We start from the raw sequence: 15,229 nt of genomic DNA on the forward strand, positions 1-15,229 counted from the left end.
GTCCGCTTGTGGGGCAATGTTGGGTTCTCTTTACTCGGCTTCCCTTCTCGGGGCTGGACGGCGTGTGGTCCCGTCTTGCTGGGTTGTGTGCCTGTGTGCTTGTGTCCATGAGAATCGCGTTTGCACATCGCTGGGGGGTGGAGGGGGAGGGCGAGCAAGAGATGGAGGCGCAAGTCGAGGCGGCGGCATGGGGGCGGGGAGAAGGATTTCACGTTTTATTCCATATTATGATATATTCGGAAGCCAGTGTCGGCTTGGAGGGGCAGACGGAGGCCGGTCGGCGGCCGCTCTGTCCGGAGGCCAGTCTGTGCCTCGGTGTTTGAGGGGTTTGTCAGTGAGTGGGAGGTTCTTCAGGCTTGAAGCTGAGCAGCGCCCGCCGAGGCCCGCGCCTTCAAGCGGGTAGCCACCGGCTTCGTTCCCGACGCACTCAGGCTTCGTCCATTTCTGGTCAGTTTCGCGGTGCGGCCTCGGGGTCTGTGGGCGAGGCCCGGAAAAGACAATGGGCGCATTCTCCAGGCCTCGCGCCTCGGGTGGGGACCCTCGGGATCATCTCCAAGAAACAGTTTTCCACCCCTTCCCCGGGTGAGCGACATTCCCGCGTGGGTCGGGTACCCGTCGCATTGGTGGCTGGGGCCGGGCTCCATGGAGGGACCGTCAGTGCCGCCCTAGCTCCAGAAGAAAGGATTTTGTTTTGCCAGTTATTGTAGTTGCTAATGTCATCATCTACATCATTATCATCATCGTATTTTAATTAAAATAATCGTCCAGAAGCAAGCGGCTTGTCCCTTTCAGCTTCTTTGGAGCGATAACAAAGCAGCGCGGTTTCCCCCACCAGCTCTGTTTTGTAAGTTGCTGCATTTGGGGTTAGGGAGAGAAGATGGAGAGAGGGACAGACACAGAGAGTCGGTCATAAAGCACAAATTAACCCCGACCTCGGACACCAGGAGGGAGTGGATTCCCCCTTCCTCCCACCGCGCCCCCCTATTTGGATCAGAAGAGGAGAAAGAAAATCTCCCGCGTTGGGTTCAAAGCGCAGGGAAGAATTATTCTTGTATTTCCACCAAAGCTGGGGCAAAAATAAGGAGGTCTTTGCATTTAATCCAAGACTTCCATGTGTGATCATAAACTGGACGATTTAGGGAAAACACATTGAACAAAACCCTCCGGAGGGGGAAAAAAGCGACCTAAATCTCGCTACCGCTACACCCTGGGAAGCAGCGTTGGATTTGCACACCCCCCTCCACCCCCCCCCACCCCCCACCCGGCGCTTTGCCTTGTTTACTGCTGTAAGGAATTGTTAGAATTCTCCCCTCCTCTGCCGGTCCGAACGCTGAAAAATCGAAAATCCGAAAAATCGAAAATCGTTGCGTAGGAATGGTTGAGGGGCCGGCGCGGGGTTCTTTCTTTTTTCTTTTTCTTCATCAGTAGGAAGAAAAGAAGGGACCCGGATAGATCAGATATCCCGCCCCCTCCTCCCCATCCTCTCGGTTCGCACCCTTCCGACTCCATTCCTGCGGGAAAGGAGCCTTTGGAACTGGGCTCTGGTTTCACTTTGGGCTGGAGGTGGGCAGGTGGGGGACATGGAGAGAATGGAGGCCTCGGAGGTTCAGCCCCACCGACCACGGTCTGAGAGCTGATTCCCCCTTTCCGATACACATCTATCCCCACCCCTCTGCCACCCGGACACCCATGCCAGGCTGCGGACGACTCCGCACTGTAGCCGCAGCTCCCGCCTGACCCGGGTTCCTGAGTCAACCGCGTAGACACGGCAGTGCTTAGAAAACAAACTCGGCCACACTGAACTAGACATCCCGGTTGGAGGGTCCAAAATGTTCCGGGCGGTCTGCGGCGGGGTTGTTGTTGTTGGATTAAATAGTTAGTCCTGATTGGTCAGGTGTAGGGTTCTTTTTTATGGGGGTGGGGGAGGCTTCAAACACCTGCAGGTTGGGGGCGGAAAGCTGCGCGCGATTCCCTGGGCCGGTTGGCGAGGACGTGAGGTAATTCTCAGCCATTGACCCCCATTTCTCTCTCCCTCCCTCTCGCCCTCCCTCTTTCTCTCCACCCCCATCTTTCCTGGAAACGCACTCTGGGCGCGGCAGACCGCCCAGGACCACACCGCGGCCTAACTGCTGGTCTCCCAGCGAGAGAGGGGGAAAGGAAAGACCCTCGTTCACAGGCTGGACCTCGGCTCCCGCCTCTCTCCGGCGGAGGAGTGAGATCCTATTCAGAGGGACCGGTCTCTCTAAATATGCCCCAGGTGAGTTTTTGGGGAACGAGATCGGTGGCACCAGTGTCCAGGAAGGCCTTGGGTTCCGGCCTGGGGTGGGGGAGGCTCAGGACAGAGGACAGTCCAGTCTCAGATTGGGGGGGAGGGGAGGACAAACCCAGAGCTGGGAATCCGGGATCTGACTGTGCCTGCCGCTGCCTGTGGCCTCTGTGCCTCTGTGGCTTCCAGCAGGGCCCTTTCCTTTTTCGACCCCGGGTAAAAATAGCTAGTTGGACTTAGTCCTCCATGCCACTCCCATTGGTCCTGGTTCTGTGGACGTTTCACAAGGCTCATAACTTTGGGGCAGCTAGCCGGGTGGTGCAGGCAGCGCGCGCCTGGGGCTCGGGGCTCCGGCAGGAAGAAGGCCGCAGCCATCAAGGCGAGCGCGGTCCTAACTCGGGTGGGCCTGACCGGAGCCTAAGGCCTAGGGCGGGGCCGCGCTGGACACCCCTCCACTCCCGCAGCGGCGGGGACAGAGTTTCTGTTCACGGGCGATTTTGGTTCTCTTGAGGGCTTGGGGCTCCCCCAGGGGGTCGTGGGAGCGAGCACGGGTGCAGTATAAGGGAGAGGAGGCCGGGTCTAAGGCGGTCGTTCCAGTCCCGGGCACCGCAGAGGCTATTTTCATATAAGAAATTCTTCCTGCCGGGAACTGGGAGCTGCCCAGACCCGGCGCCTGCTCCCCAGGAGCTCCGGGGATCCCCGTCTTGTTCAGGCACACATGGAAACGTGTGGCGGTGAGGCAACAGGAGATGAAGATCCGCTTTGGGGGGCTGCGAGCTGGGTCTTGGCCGCGCAAAGACAGAGGAGTTGTAGTGGTCGAATACTGTAGTGTGACTCAGATCGAAACCTTCGCCCCGATCCTTCATCTTCCCCAAATAAAAACAAACAAAAATCACTCAGGCTTGCCTTTCAGTAATCTTAACTGAAGCTTAGTGATGGAGTTTAGTTGCCAACAACCGACCATGCTTGTGAGTCCTCCGGTGTCCCCTCCGGAGCACGCTCGCCTGTCTGGCCTGAGTGATCCTGCTTGCAGAGGAGCCTGCCGGGTTTTCCTGAGGTCCCGGGAGGGGCGGGGAGAGGTCTGCCACGGACCCTGGGGACCAATCATAGGCTTCTCACAGGGAGCCTCAGAGATATAGATAGGCTCTGGAAGGGCATTTGGGGCCAGGGTCAAATCATCTGGAAGAAGTGCTCCGCTTGCCCCCTGGGGATCCACTCCTACACGGAGCCTCAGAATTAATCCGAGGGTATAAATGTGTTATAAAGAGGGCTTGAGCTCAGTCTGGTGATTGCAGTGCGCACTGTTTGTCACTTGGCTAGAAGCTGGGGCTGAAGCACGTGTCACTGGGCGCCCAACCGTGCATGGGGACAGTAAGGTAGGGAGCCAGCACCTTGGGGCTTTGTATATTTTGCCACAGGATGGTATATTTCTGGTGCATTTCACCACTGCAGGGGAGCCAGGCCAACCGACTGGTAGATCTCTGGTGCACTTCTAGTGGCGGCACTGTGTTGGTCCCATTCTATGGATACAGATCCATTGTTTCCACCATAATTGCAAACTCTTGTGGACCCACTGCCTTTGCAGCTCTGTACACTAGGTCTTGGGGAATTTTGTTGTTTCCGGCTGGGCCCCTAGGGCTCGCAGACCCAAGGCAGAAGCACAGTCTGGATAACGGTTCTCCATTGCCTGTATGTCTGGTGGCAATTGAGCTAAGCTCCGGAGGAGGGTTCAGAAGATCTGGTCTCTCTTCTGGGGTGGGAGGATGGTTCCCAGGCCGACTCCAGTCCAGAGTGGTGCAGTGGCAGAATGGGAGCTCAATGGCTGCCGTGAGTAATTACATGGACTCAGCTTGGGGCCAAATTGGATTTTTGTGTATTTATTTTCTGCTATAAAATACCCCAATTATATAATTCTGAGAGCAGGAGCCTTATTTTGAACATTTTATGAAGCCTGTCGAGTTGATTCTATTTTTGTTTTTTTATTAAAACAACTCACAAGCATCCCCACACTCTGGATGCAGAGTCTTGTGCATGGTTTTTCTGTTTTAATTCTTATGGAGGCCTGGCTCCATTGGCGTGGAGGCGGGGTGAGGGAAGAACCCCAGGAAGCACGAGTGGGAAGTAGAGCCTTTGCGGTCACCCTGGAGTGTGGTTGTGGAGGAGAGAAGGAGCGGCGTCCTTGGCTCCGCGGTGTATATGGGAGAGTAGTGCGGACAGAGCGAGATAAGAGATGTGGCGGCACATAGGCACGTGTAGTCTTGGGCAAGGCGGTCCCCTCACCAGCCCAGTCTCATCATCAGTGATAACGTTTCCTTGCGCATTTGCGCTGTGCTTTTAAATGCACAGATGAGTTATTCCTCCCATTTCCCAGAGGACAACAGGAGGCGGGAGAGGGGGATGCAGAGTGCGGAAGAGTTCAAGGGCCTCCGTGACACCCCTTCCAACTTGTGCATGGGAGCCCAGACCCCAGTGGTCTCAGGGGCACCCTTTGAATGCCCAGGCTCCATACCACCTCTGCCAGGCCTCCCTTCCAGACCCCACCTCACTTCTGAGTCCAGCTGAGCAGGAGGCGTTGCAGTGTGCAGGGAGCTAGGGCTGCGGTCATCTTCTCCCCTTCCTGATGTCTCTTCTCAGCCCCGTTGGGAGTACGGGGTCTGCTGGGCTTTCCAGCCGCTGCACAGAATACACGTGGATTTGCTTAGTGTAGACAGACACCCCCTCCCCGCCCCCAACCCGCAGGGGTGAATGTGTGTTGAAAGGGAATGCAGGTTCCTCTGATAATTCTCTGCCTGCTGTGGCAGAGTGGACCCCAAACCCTGAAGCCTCCATTCCCTAAATTGCCTGCTTGCACCCCACCATGTTTCTGGGTGCGTGTGTGGCGCTAGGCTGGGGGCGGGTGTTGCTGAGAGGCAGGGGAGGCTGGAAAAACACCCCACCTCCCACGACAGACTCCCCGCCAAAACCGAAAGAGGGGCGGGAAGAACACGCTCGGGGGTTTGTTCCCTCCTCTTCCCTTGCGGCCTGAGAAGGGGGACGGGGTGATCTTTCTTTCTGCCTCTTTCTACGTTTCCTTCCTCCTTTTTTCCCTTCTATTTTTCTTTCGCTGGCTGTATTCCTTTTCTTCCAATGTCTGCGTCTTCTTTTTCCATCTCTGTCCTTTCGGCCCTCCATCTTTCTGTCTCCAGGCACCCTCCCCTCTTCGCCCAAACTAGAGACCCATTTCCCTCCCCCTCCAGCACCACCAGGCCTTCAGGCCCCGACGGCCCCGGCCGGTGTGTGTCCACGTGGCGCTAAGTTTGTCCTCATCTGCCCACGTCTCGGTGCGTGAGTTTCGCTCTCTGCCCTTCACCCCTTACCCCGCCCCCGTCGGTGGGCTGGGGGCGGTGGTCAGAGCGAGCGTCAGCCTGTCTGTCTGTTTGCCCGCAGGATGACGGAGCGGCCGCCCAGCGAGGCGGCACACAGTGACCCCCCGCTAGAGGGACGGGACGCGGCCGAGCCCCGCATGGCCCCCCCGCACCTGGTCCTACTGAACGGCGTCGCCAAGGAGACGAGCCGCGCGGCCCCGGCGGAGCCCCCGGTCATCGAGCTGGGCGCGCGCGGCGGCCCGGCCAGCGGCCCCGCCAGTGGGGGCGGCGCCGCGCGGGACTTAAAGGGCCGCGACGCGGCAGCGGCCGAAGCGCGCCATCGGGTGCCCACCACCGAGCTGTGCAGACCTCCGGGGCCCGCCCCGGCGCCCGCGCCCGCCTCGGCCCCCGCAGAGCTGCCCGGCGACGGCCGCATGGTGCAACTGAGCCCTCCCGCGCTGGCGGCCCCCGCCGCCCCCGGCCGCGCGCTGCTCTACAGCCTCAGCCAGCCGCTGGCCTCGCTCGGCAGGTCAGGGGCCGGGCGGGAGGGCGGGGTGGGCAAGCGGCCGCGGCCCCCGGGGCTCCCCTTCGGCAGTTCGGGAGCCGACTGCCGTCCTCCCGGCGGGGCTGTGCGGCTGCAGAGGAGGGGTTGTTTGAAACCCGTGGGCGTAAAAGCCTAGAAGCTGGAGCTCCCATGGGCAAGTGAGAAGGGAGCCCTCTGGGAGAGCGTGTGCGCACGCGCGGGGGCAGATTTGGGGGTGCCTTGTGACAGTGTAGCGTGCACGAGTGTGTGTAAGCGGAGGAGCGGTAGTCCAGGCATGTGGCTGGGTGTGAGCAGAAGCAAAGTGCGCTATGAGGTGGTGGGGTCAGGAGGGAGTCGTGCGAGGGTGGACACCAGGTGAGAGTGTCTGAGTGTGCTCTGCTGGCTGTGAAATTCTCCTGGAAGCTGCAGCTCTCTGCGACAGGTAAGAGACAAGGATCTGAGAGTGGTTGCAAGAGGGCCCGGCCCTCTGAACCTCTTCTCCAGGGCCCTACTGGAGAGTGGGTGTCCCCTCCCAGTCCCCCCCCCCCCCACAACCGGCTGTCTGTGGTCTCTGGCCAGGGCCTGTACTCCCCTTGGTGAGGGTGTCCATTTCCCTGTGAGGCCGCTAAGATGATGCTGAGATGGAGGCCTGGTTGGGGTGGGTACAGGAAGATGAGGCAGGAATGGACAGTGTGGGACAGTCAGGGAGTCTGCAGGAGACCCTGAGAAGGAAGCTATGGAGAGCCCAGTGAGGGTGATGGGGGTGGGGGGTGAGTCAGGGCTTCCTGTCTGTCGTCTGTCCACCACCCAGTGGGGCCAGGGTGAGGGTGGGGTGAAGTCCTGGGGAGGGGACTTCACTGTGCCCTTCTGTGGTGCTGAAGCTGCCCCAGGTGTGAAGGCCATGTCCACCAGTGTGAACACCTGTTTGGGAATGGAGGTGTCTGTGGATTGTGTGCCTCTATCAGGAGGGAAATGTATGTGTCTCTGGGAGGGGTGTGTGTACATGTTTGTGTTTGCTCCATGTGTTCACTTCTGATTCTGTGTATGTGTATGTGTGTGTGTTTCATGTTCCTTCTATCCCCAGTTCAGATATGAAGGGACCAGGGTTGCCCTTGTTCTTCCAGGGGTGGGGGGCTCGAGAACACACAGGAGGAACGCTAAGCAGCCCCTTTCTCCCCTCCATTCTACACGCGATCCTGACCTGTGCGCTCCCTCCTGCAGTGGGTTCTTTGGTGAGCCGGATGCCTTCCCTATGTTCGCCACCAACAACCGAGTGAAGAGGAGACCCTCCCCCTATGAGATGGAGATTACTGAGGGTGAGTCTACCCTGCCCCCACCTTTGTCCTCACCCCTCAGGCTGGTTCGAGCCCCCTGAAGGAGGGATCACTGGGGACTACTCTGTAGGTGTTTCAAGTAGATGAGTGGGCTCCCTTGGAACCCCAAACTGTCAAAGTCCTTCACCCTGCAAGGGGGTTGGGGGGGTCCACATTCACAGTCCTGGAAAGAGGGGGCATGAGGATGAGGACACAGGGTGGTGCTTAACTCAAACCTCTGGGGTCCCTTGTAGTCCCCACTCTGGCTCCCTTCCACTCGGCAAGGATCTAGTGGGAGGGCAGAAACACATGGTGCCCCTGACTCCAAGCACTGACCCTTCTCACAGGATTCCCTGTGCCTTCTCCCAAGTCCTCTCTGGGGTCTGGAGTCTGTTCCCTGCTGAGCATTTCACTTCCAAGGGTCTCGTCCCAGGTCCCTACATTGTGGGGCCCTTCTGTTCCCTGTCCCGTCCTCTGGGCTCCCCTCCTGACATCATAGACTCTACCCTGCCCCCTCGCTCCCCCTGGAAGGGCCCAGCACTGCTGTTGTGAACTGCCTGAGTAGTCTTTGGCCCTGAACTTGGGGGAAGGGGTTGGATGAACGGGAAATTTGGAGGATCTAACCCTCTTCCCGAGGTTGACCTGATGTAGTAGGTGGGGCCCAGCACCAGGGGGCAGGAGAGCAGGCTCTTCAGAGCTGAGGGACTGGAGCAAATCCGCGGAGCTCGCAATGCTCCCGCCTGGCTGGGGACTGGGGCTCCTGTAGGAAGGGCACCTGAGGGCTGGGAGCCAGATTGGGGTCTTTGCAAGGACCCAATGGAAGGGATGTGTGTATTGAGCTGGAGGTTCTGGAGGGAAGCCCTCCCTGGTGTTCTGTTGAGGAGGGGGCGCTGGAGTGGGGACAAGGACCAGACCTCCAAAGACCCAACCAGCATGGGGCACAGGCATGTAGTGTCAGGAGGGAAGGGCGATGAGGTGTCAGTGCTGCTAGGTTCCAGAGGGTTCACTAGTCAGGGGAGGTGGGTATACCACACAGCAAGCAGGCGGGACCAGCTCTGAAGTTCCCCAGGGAAGAGGCATTTTCTACAAAGGGCGGAGGCAAGGAAATCGGGCGCAGAGGAGAGGAAGGAGGAGATGGGGCAAAGGGTTGAGGGCCCAGGGAGGGCAGGGGTGTAAGGAAGCCATTACCCAGCAACCTTACCAGTGTTTACTGAGCACTTACTCACTGCCTGGCCAGAGAGAGACAAGAGGACGCAGAGGGATGGACAGACTCAGGAAAGAGAAAGATGCAGAGAGGTGGGTAGTTTGTTCCCTGAGAAGGAGCCAGGGAGGAATAGACAGAAATGGGGGTGAAGGGGAGGGTGTGGGCGTGCAGGATATGTCCATGGGACTTTGAAATCAGAGATTTAACCAAAAAGAGTCCATAGAAGTGAAACTCATGCAAGGTCTAAAGTCAGGACCTGACATGGATTCATGTTGCTCAACTTCTCTGGCCCTCGGTTTCTTCTTTTGTAAAGTGGGGAGAATAATGGCTTCTTCACCGATGGTTGAAAGAGTGCAGTGGGGCAAAGTGTTTTCAGGGCCTGGCTGGGGGTGGCTGCTCCTCTGGAGTCTGTCTACCTCTAGCTGTGACAGCAGTCACAATGCCCCCGTCCCCACCTAGAAGCTTCTCTCAAGATCAGCCAGTGTGAGCCGTAGAGCAGGGACTGGTCCTCCCGATGACACAGCTCAGAGACTCCCCTCCATCTGGCCTGGAGGCCCGAGAACAACAAGTTACTTCCTCTGAGGCGCCCAGGGTAGGACTGCCCGGCAGGTGTGCTGTGTTTTTCCAGCCTGGGTCTGGCCTTTGGCAAAGAGTCAGCTGGGCTGGGGCCGGCTCAGGTTTGGAAAGACAGCTTCATTGGTACTGTGGGCAGAGGATGAGTGATTCTCCCCCGGAGAACGTGTGTGTTTGTGTGTGTGTATGTGTGTGTGTATATGCATGCACGCGCGTGCCTGTAGGAGAGAGAAAGAGAGACCATCAGGCAGGAAGTGTCCGCACGGATGAGCTGGGCCGCAGGCTGATGGTGGAGGCCAGGTCTGCCTCCATCTTGGCCTCAATCTCCTTAGCGGTGAAATGAGCAGCAGGTCTTAGGTGGTGCCTTGACCCCTCCCGTCCTCCGCTCCCCTGCCCACGTTTCCACAGTCTGAGGTCTGGCTCCAGGGGCAATGGAAGAGGGCAAACCCATATCCCAGGGCAGCAGTTCCTGCAGTGCGCAGAGGTTTCTCAGGGATGCCCGGAGCCCGGCTCTGTGCCTCAGTGTTGGGGAGAGAAGTGGCCCCCTCAGCCTGGGAGCTCAGGGGTGCTATCAGGGCCCTCCTCTGTCTTCCCCGGCTTGGGGAATCCCAGGTCGGGCTTGGACATTTGGTGCAGTGCACACCGTACGTGCTCGATACATGCATGCTGATGTCTGCCACACTCTGCAAGTCTTAGTACTCGGACACTCGTGAATATTGGTCCAGTCTATAATCAGTGCATTGTAGACATGGGGAGACTGAGGCAGCCCTCGGATGCCTGCCTAGAGCCTCAGGCTGTGCCTATGCATGGCTGTGTCTCCACTCTTCTCCTGGGCGAGAGAGCCCGCAGGGTAGGTCCTTTTCCCTCTGGCCTGTGCTCTCTCCTCAACTCCCCCACCTACCAGCATGCTCTGTCTGTCAGCAGACATTTACTAAGTGCCTGCTCTGTGCTTTCCATCACCCTCAGAGTGAAATCCCTACACCTTCCTGTGGGGCCCTATAGGATCTGGACTCAGCCTGCTCTGATCTCACCCATACTCATCTAGCCAGGCTGGCTTCAGCCATTTTCCAGCTCAGGGCCTTTGCACATGCTGTTCCCGCTTCCCTTCCTGTGCCTGGCTGACTCTTCTTCAGCCTTAAGTTCTTACCTTACAGATGTCACCTCCTCCAAAAGGCTGTCCCCAACCACCTCAGCTAAACGTCATAGCTCCTGTCCATCTTTCACTTACGTTCAGCCTCCTGTTTGTCTGTTGTTTGCTGCTTGTTCATCAGCTGTCATAAACTCCATGAAGGCAGGGACCCTGTGTATTGTGTCACCATTATTCCGTAGTGCTTAGCACAGTGCGTGGTTGTTGGTAAATGACTGGGGACTGGGTAATACTAGCTAACATTTGCTGAATGTTTAATCTGTGGTGGATGTTGTCACAAGTGCTTTACCGGTTAGTTGTTAGACCCACGTGACAATTAGGACTTGAGTTACTAGTATTATCTCCATTTTACAGATGACGAAGCTAAGGCACAGAGAGTTTAAGTGACTTGCCCAGAGTCACTATCTAGTGAATAATAGGAATTGAACCCAGAAAGTCTGGCTCCAGCGTTTCTCTTTCTAACTAGTGCTATATGGCGTCTTGGCACAAGCGAATGAAGGAATGAATGGTGTATGGTCCATGTCCTCAGGTGTCTCACAGCCTGGAGACGGAGACAAGCATAAAAGCATACAGTAATGATCAAGGCTGATGGGGATCTAGGGATAGAGGGCCATGGTTAGTTCGATCTCTCTGGAGGGGTTGAGGGGAGTCCTCAGAGAGGAGGAAACAGGTGAGCTGGGTTTTGAAGGATGAGTAAGAGTTTTCTGAGTAAAAGGAAAGAAGGCATTCTAGGTTTCCCAAGTTTTCCAATGGATGGTTTCTCTTCTTCCCCACAGGAGAAGATGCCTTGGGGGATCCCCAACCCATTCTCCTAACCCTTGTCCTCCTATCCTCCAGGTCCCCACACCAAAGTTGTGCGGCGCATTTTCACCAACAGCCGGGAGCGATGGCGGCAGCAGAATGTGAATGGGGCCTTCGCTGAGCTCCGCAAGCTGATCCCCACGCATCCCCCAGACAAGAAGCTCAGCAAGAATGAGATCCTCCGCCTGGCCATGAAGTACATCAACTTCCTGGCCAAGCTGCTCAATGACCAGGAGGAGGAGGGCACCCAGCGGGCCAAGCCTGGCAAGGACCCTGTGGTGGGGGCTGGCGGAGGGGGTGGGGGAGGAGGGGGTGGTGCGCCTCCAGACGACCTCCTGCAGGATGTGCTCTCCCCCAACTCCAGCTGCGGCAGCTCCCTGGATGGGGCAGCCAGCCCGGACAGCTACACGGAGGAGCCAGCACCCAAGCACACGGCCCGCAGCCTCCATCCCACCATGTTGCCCGCCACGGATGGAGCTGGCCCTCGGTGATGGGTCTGGGGCCACCCAGGACCAGCCGGGAGGGTGCCCTCAGGCCGCTGGGACGGAGGGCTTCAGGGCAGGTGGGGTGAGGACTGGGCAGCTCTGAAGCAGGGCGAAGGACCTGATGAGCTTTCCTTGATGTCTCAACTTTGGGCAGCCCTGACTGCCCCTGGGGCTGACTTTCCCGTTTCCTGCCTCAGTAGGAGAACAGAAAAATGGAGCAAAGTGGTAGGTACTTTTTATGAAGACGGCACGGTCTTCCCCCTTCCCCAAATCCCGAAGACTTCTCATGCGAGAGGCTCGAGTGGCGCTGCTTTTGGCCTGGAGCTTGTGAGCCCCGTCTTTGCTGAGACCCATGTTGTCAGCTCTCACCTGAGGCGTCCAGCAGCCTCTGCCTTGCCGTTAGCCCCTCCCAAGCTGGCTGGGGTGGCTTTTGTGGCCACTCTGTCCGAATATATAGGTACCCAATAGCTGCCCACTTCTTGAGCCCCATCTTCACCCAGGCCCGTGTTGGTCCATTCGGCTTGCCGGCTGCTGCAGACAGTCTGGAGCTTTGAGGTGCCTTCTTCAGGGCCTGGTTGAAGAAGATGGCCAGCACACAGCCCGCTCTCGACGAGAGGGTCAGAAAAGTCAGGAGCCCGCCCTTCTTGCCCTGGGGATCAGAACTCTGCTTTCTTCCCATGGAGTCTTGCCTTCCTGATCCTCGTGGCTGTGGGGACCGAGTTGGCAGCTGTGAGCGTGTGCCCTGTTGGCCTTTGTGCAAAGGCAGAGAAAGGGGAAAATGACTGGGGAGAAGTGGAGGCAGAGCTCTCTGGAGCATGTGGCTGCAGTCTTGGTGGTGTCTCAGAGCTACCTGCCTGTGACTCAGCTACACACCGCGGTCCGTGCAGTGAGCGGATGCCTGGGTGCCGATGCGTGGTGCTGAGAGATGCTGCCCCATCAGGGCTTTCTCCTGGATGCTCGGAGGGACCTCCCTGCCGCAGGATGTCTGTTTGCTGATGGTCTGGTCTGTGTTCTGGCGAGTGCAGACTCTGTCCTGGTATTTGGGATTTTTGCTTGATTTCAGTTCTTGGTGGGATCTTTAGGTCCCGATATGGCCCAGGATCCATCCCCACGTCTAGGGCATGGGGAACCCAATCAGAGACCAGTCCCTGGCTGAGAGCCAAACGTGCAGAATCTTAAACACCTCTCGATTGTGCAGCTTTCGGTCCTCAAGTGTGTGTATGGGAGGCTGGCTTAATGCAATAGGAGTGCCCCCCCGTCCAAAAGTTGTACATGGAACTTTTGTAAATTGAGTCCTTATCCTTCATCTTTTAAAGACATACTGCCACAAGTCCTTTTATAAAGTGAAGAAGCCTTTTGTGGAGTGGACTGCTGCCCCCTCGTTGATCTGTGTCAATCCAGATGGTGGGACGTGGTTTTCCTGGGGCTCGGCCTGCCTGGGACCTGCGTCCCAAGCCCATGGGACAAGTGCACACGAGTCCTGTATATGCCGTTGGACTGCCCTCAAGTCACGCCAGCTGTCTCCCACCAGGCTCTGCCCTCGAGGTCAGAGGGAGAATGACCCCATGGCACTGCCCTGTCCCTAGCGATGTGGAAGAAACAGTGGCTTACCCTGGCCGTGATGGCACCTTGAGTGCAGTGGCCGTAGGCAGACGGAATGATCCCTGCTCCCCTCCTCTTCTTTTTAAGTTCTGGGCCCAGTTCGTGGGGATGGGAGCAACCTGGTTAGCCCTGTAGCACTCTGACTCTCCGCCCCACTTCAGCCCCCCAAAATCTTATTTTGATGAACATTAGGGTTGGTTCATTTCCAATACTGGGAAGCTCCTGTGAGGAATCCCTCTGTCTAAGGATGGAGCACTTGTCCTAGGTCCTAAGGCTGTGTTTGCTTCCTGGTGGATTCAGTTGACTTGGGAGTGACAGGTGGCCTCAGTGTAGATGGTGGATGGGTTTTAGGAGATGGATCACACATTCAATCAGAAACTCAAGCTTTGGGCTCCCTCTTCTCTCAGACTTGCAGTGTGACGTGGATAGGTTCTCTCTCTGAGTGTCGGTTTCTCATAATACCCTGGCTTGGCCTGTCTCTTGGGCTGTGGTGTGAGCTGAATGGAATTGTAAAGGTAGAACCGTTTGGAGACCATAAAGAACTCTGTTGCCCTCAGTATGGATCCTGCAGTGGGGTTTCCCACCCTGAGTCCCGGACCTGGGCAGTGGGCCAGTCTGCCTGACTGCACAGCATTTGGGTAATTTAGGTTCTGAACCACTTTTGTCTGAGTTATCTAGATTGGCCTCATTTCTCCAGATTGACCTCATTTCTGTTTCATTCCAAGACAAGGCACAGGAGTGAGAATGGAAAAGAGAGATGGGAATGTGGGCAGAATATGTAAATGTAAGAAAACCACCTGAAACGGGCCTGGGGTAGGGTCGGGCAAAGCTTCAGGTCTTTGTAAGAACTAGAGAAGATCCATAATTTTTGTTTTCATTTCTAACAACCCCTCTCCCCTATATCCTTCTCTGTCCTCTGCGTCCTCCTCACCCATGAAGAAGTGTCCACATTCCGAGAATAACATCTGTATAAAAGGGAAAAAATATAAAAAAAATGAGAACAAAGATGACTATAATGACTGGAGGGAATCCCATCTTTTAAGAAAAATTCATTCTCTTTTATTTGTAGTGTGGGAAATGACAAGATGGTACAACCTTTATCCTTTTCCAAAAACAAAACCAAGGGCACAGCATCTGTAGTCAGCTGACAGCTATTTCGCCTTTGGGGGGTCTAGTCGTACTTGTGGTTTCAATGGTACGTGGCCCCCTGCCCGAGGCTTGCCCCCTGCCCGTGTACATAGCGCGTTGTTCCTGTGGGCGGGCCCAGCACTTTCCGTCAATGTTGTACTGTACGTGATGAATTGCGTTGGTCTCTGCATTTTTCTGCAGAAGAGGAGTAACCGCTCCAGGTACCTTGACCTTTGTCCAGCCCAGAGGCCAACACTGTGGGCGTGTGACTCTTTAGCAACAAAATCCATGTGGTGATGATGTGTGTGTATATATATAAGGATATATTGGGAAGATTTCTAAATAAAAGTTTTACAAAGGGGCCTGGACTCTGTGCTGGCATGTTGCACCCCTAGAGCTGAGAGTTGGGACATTAAAAGGAAAGGTGTGTAAGAACCTGCCTTCCCTGAAATGGGGGGGCCTCCAGGACTCAGCTGTCCTCAGAGTGAGGGCCCCCTGCCCTGCAGCTCCCCGCTCGGGCTCTCCATTCTTCCCCCTCTGCCAGGCCACACAGGGGGGGGCCTCTTCTCAGCATTGTGCACCCACGCTTTCAGCTCAGGGCCACCCCGCGGGTGGTCCCCTCTGTGTGTGGGGTTTGGCTCCCATGGCTGGGGCAGGTGCTTTTCTCGTAGGTTCTGGACAGATTAAGGTCTCGCCAGAGGAGGGTCGCAGGTTCACGGATGACTCAGTGGCTCTTGAGGATTGGAGGGTGCTGGTCTCGTGTGGGGCTCAGGGGCGGAGGCCGAGGCTTTGGGAACAGTGAGTGGAGGCTCAGGAATGGGAATGCCATTCAGAGGCCAGACT

General features: G+C 56.9%; 1 protein-coding gene across 3 annotated transcripts; it reads left to right on the forward strand.

Annotated features, from left to right (window-relative positions):
• Positions 1 to 241: 241 nt before the first annotated feature.
• TAL1 (TAL bHLH transcription factor 1, erythroid differentiation factor) lies at positions 242 to 14,747 on the forward strand. 3 transcript variants are annotated; one of them, XM_023630379.2, is made up of 5 exons: positions 242 to 447; positions 2,100 to 2,257; positions 5,693 to 6,139; positions 7,355 to 7,449; positions 11,208 to 14,747. In XM_023630379.2, exons 3-5 carry the CDS (start codon positions 5,694 to 5,696, stop codon positions 11,660 to 11,662), a joined length of 996 nt encoding a protein of 331 aa, XP_023486147.1. In that variant the 5' UTR covers positions 242 to 447; positions 2,100 to 2,257; position 5,693; the 3' UTR covers positions 11,663 to 14,747. The 3 variants fall into 3 exon arrangements, with proteins under 3 accessions (XP_023486147.1, XP_070104223.1, XP_023486164.1); XM_070248122.1 differs by lacking the exon at positions 242 to 447 and having other exon boundaries at positions 1,267 to 2,257; XM_023630396.2 differs by lacking the exons at positions 242 to 447; positions 2,100 to 2,257; positions 5,693 to 6,139 and adding an exon at positions 6,420 to 6,575.
• The last annotated feature ends 482 nt before the right edge of the window (positions 14,748 to 15,229 follow it).

The sequence above is a fragment of the Equus caballus genome, chromosome 2 (genome assembly GCF_041296265.1).
Source record: "Equus caballus isolate H_3958 breed thoroughbred chromosome 2, TB-T2T, whole genome shotgun sequence".
Taxonomy (NCBI): Eukaryota; Metazoa; Chordata; class Mammalia; order Perissodactyla; family Equidae; genus Equus; species Equus caballus.

Coding starts and splice junctions, on each gene's coding strand:
- TAL1 (XM_023630379.2), top strand. CDS start 5,694: ATGACGGAGCGGCCGCCCAGCGAGGCGGCACACAGTGACCCCCCGCTA. Junction 6,140..7,354: donor CCGCTGGCCTCGCTCGGCAG/GTCAGGGGCCGG, acceptor TCCCTCCTGCAG/TGGGTTCTTTGGTGAGCCGG. Junction 7,450..11,207: donor TGAGATGGAGATTACTGAGG/GTGAGTCTACCC, acceptor CCTATCCTCCAG/GTCCCCACACCAAAGTTGTG.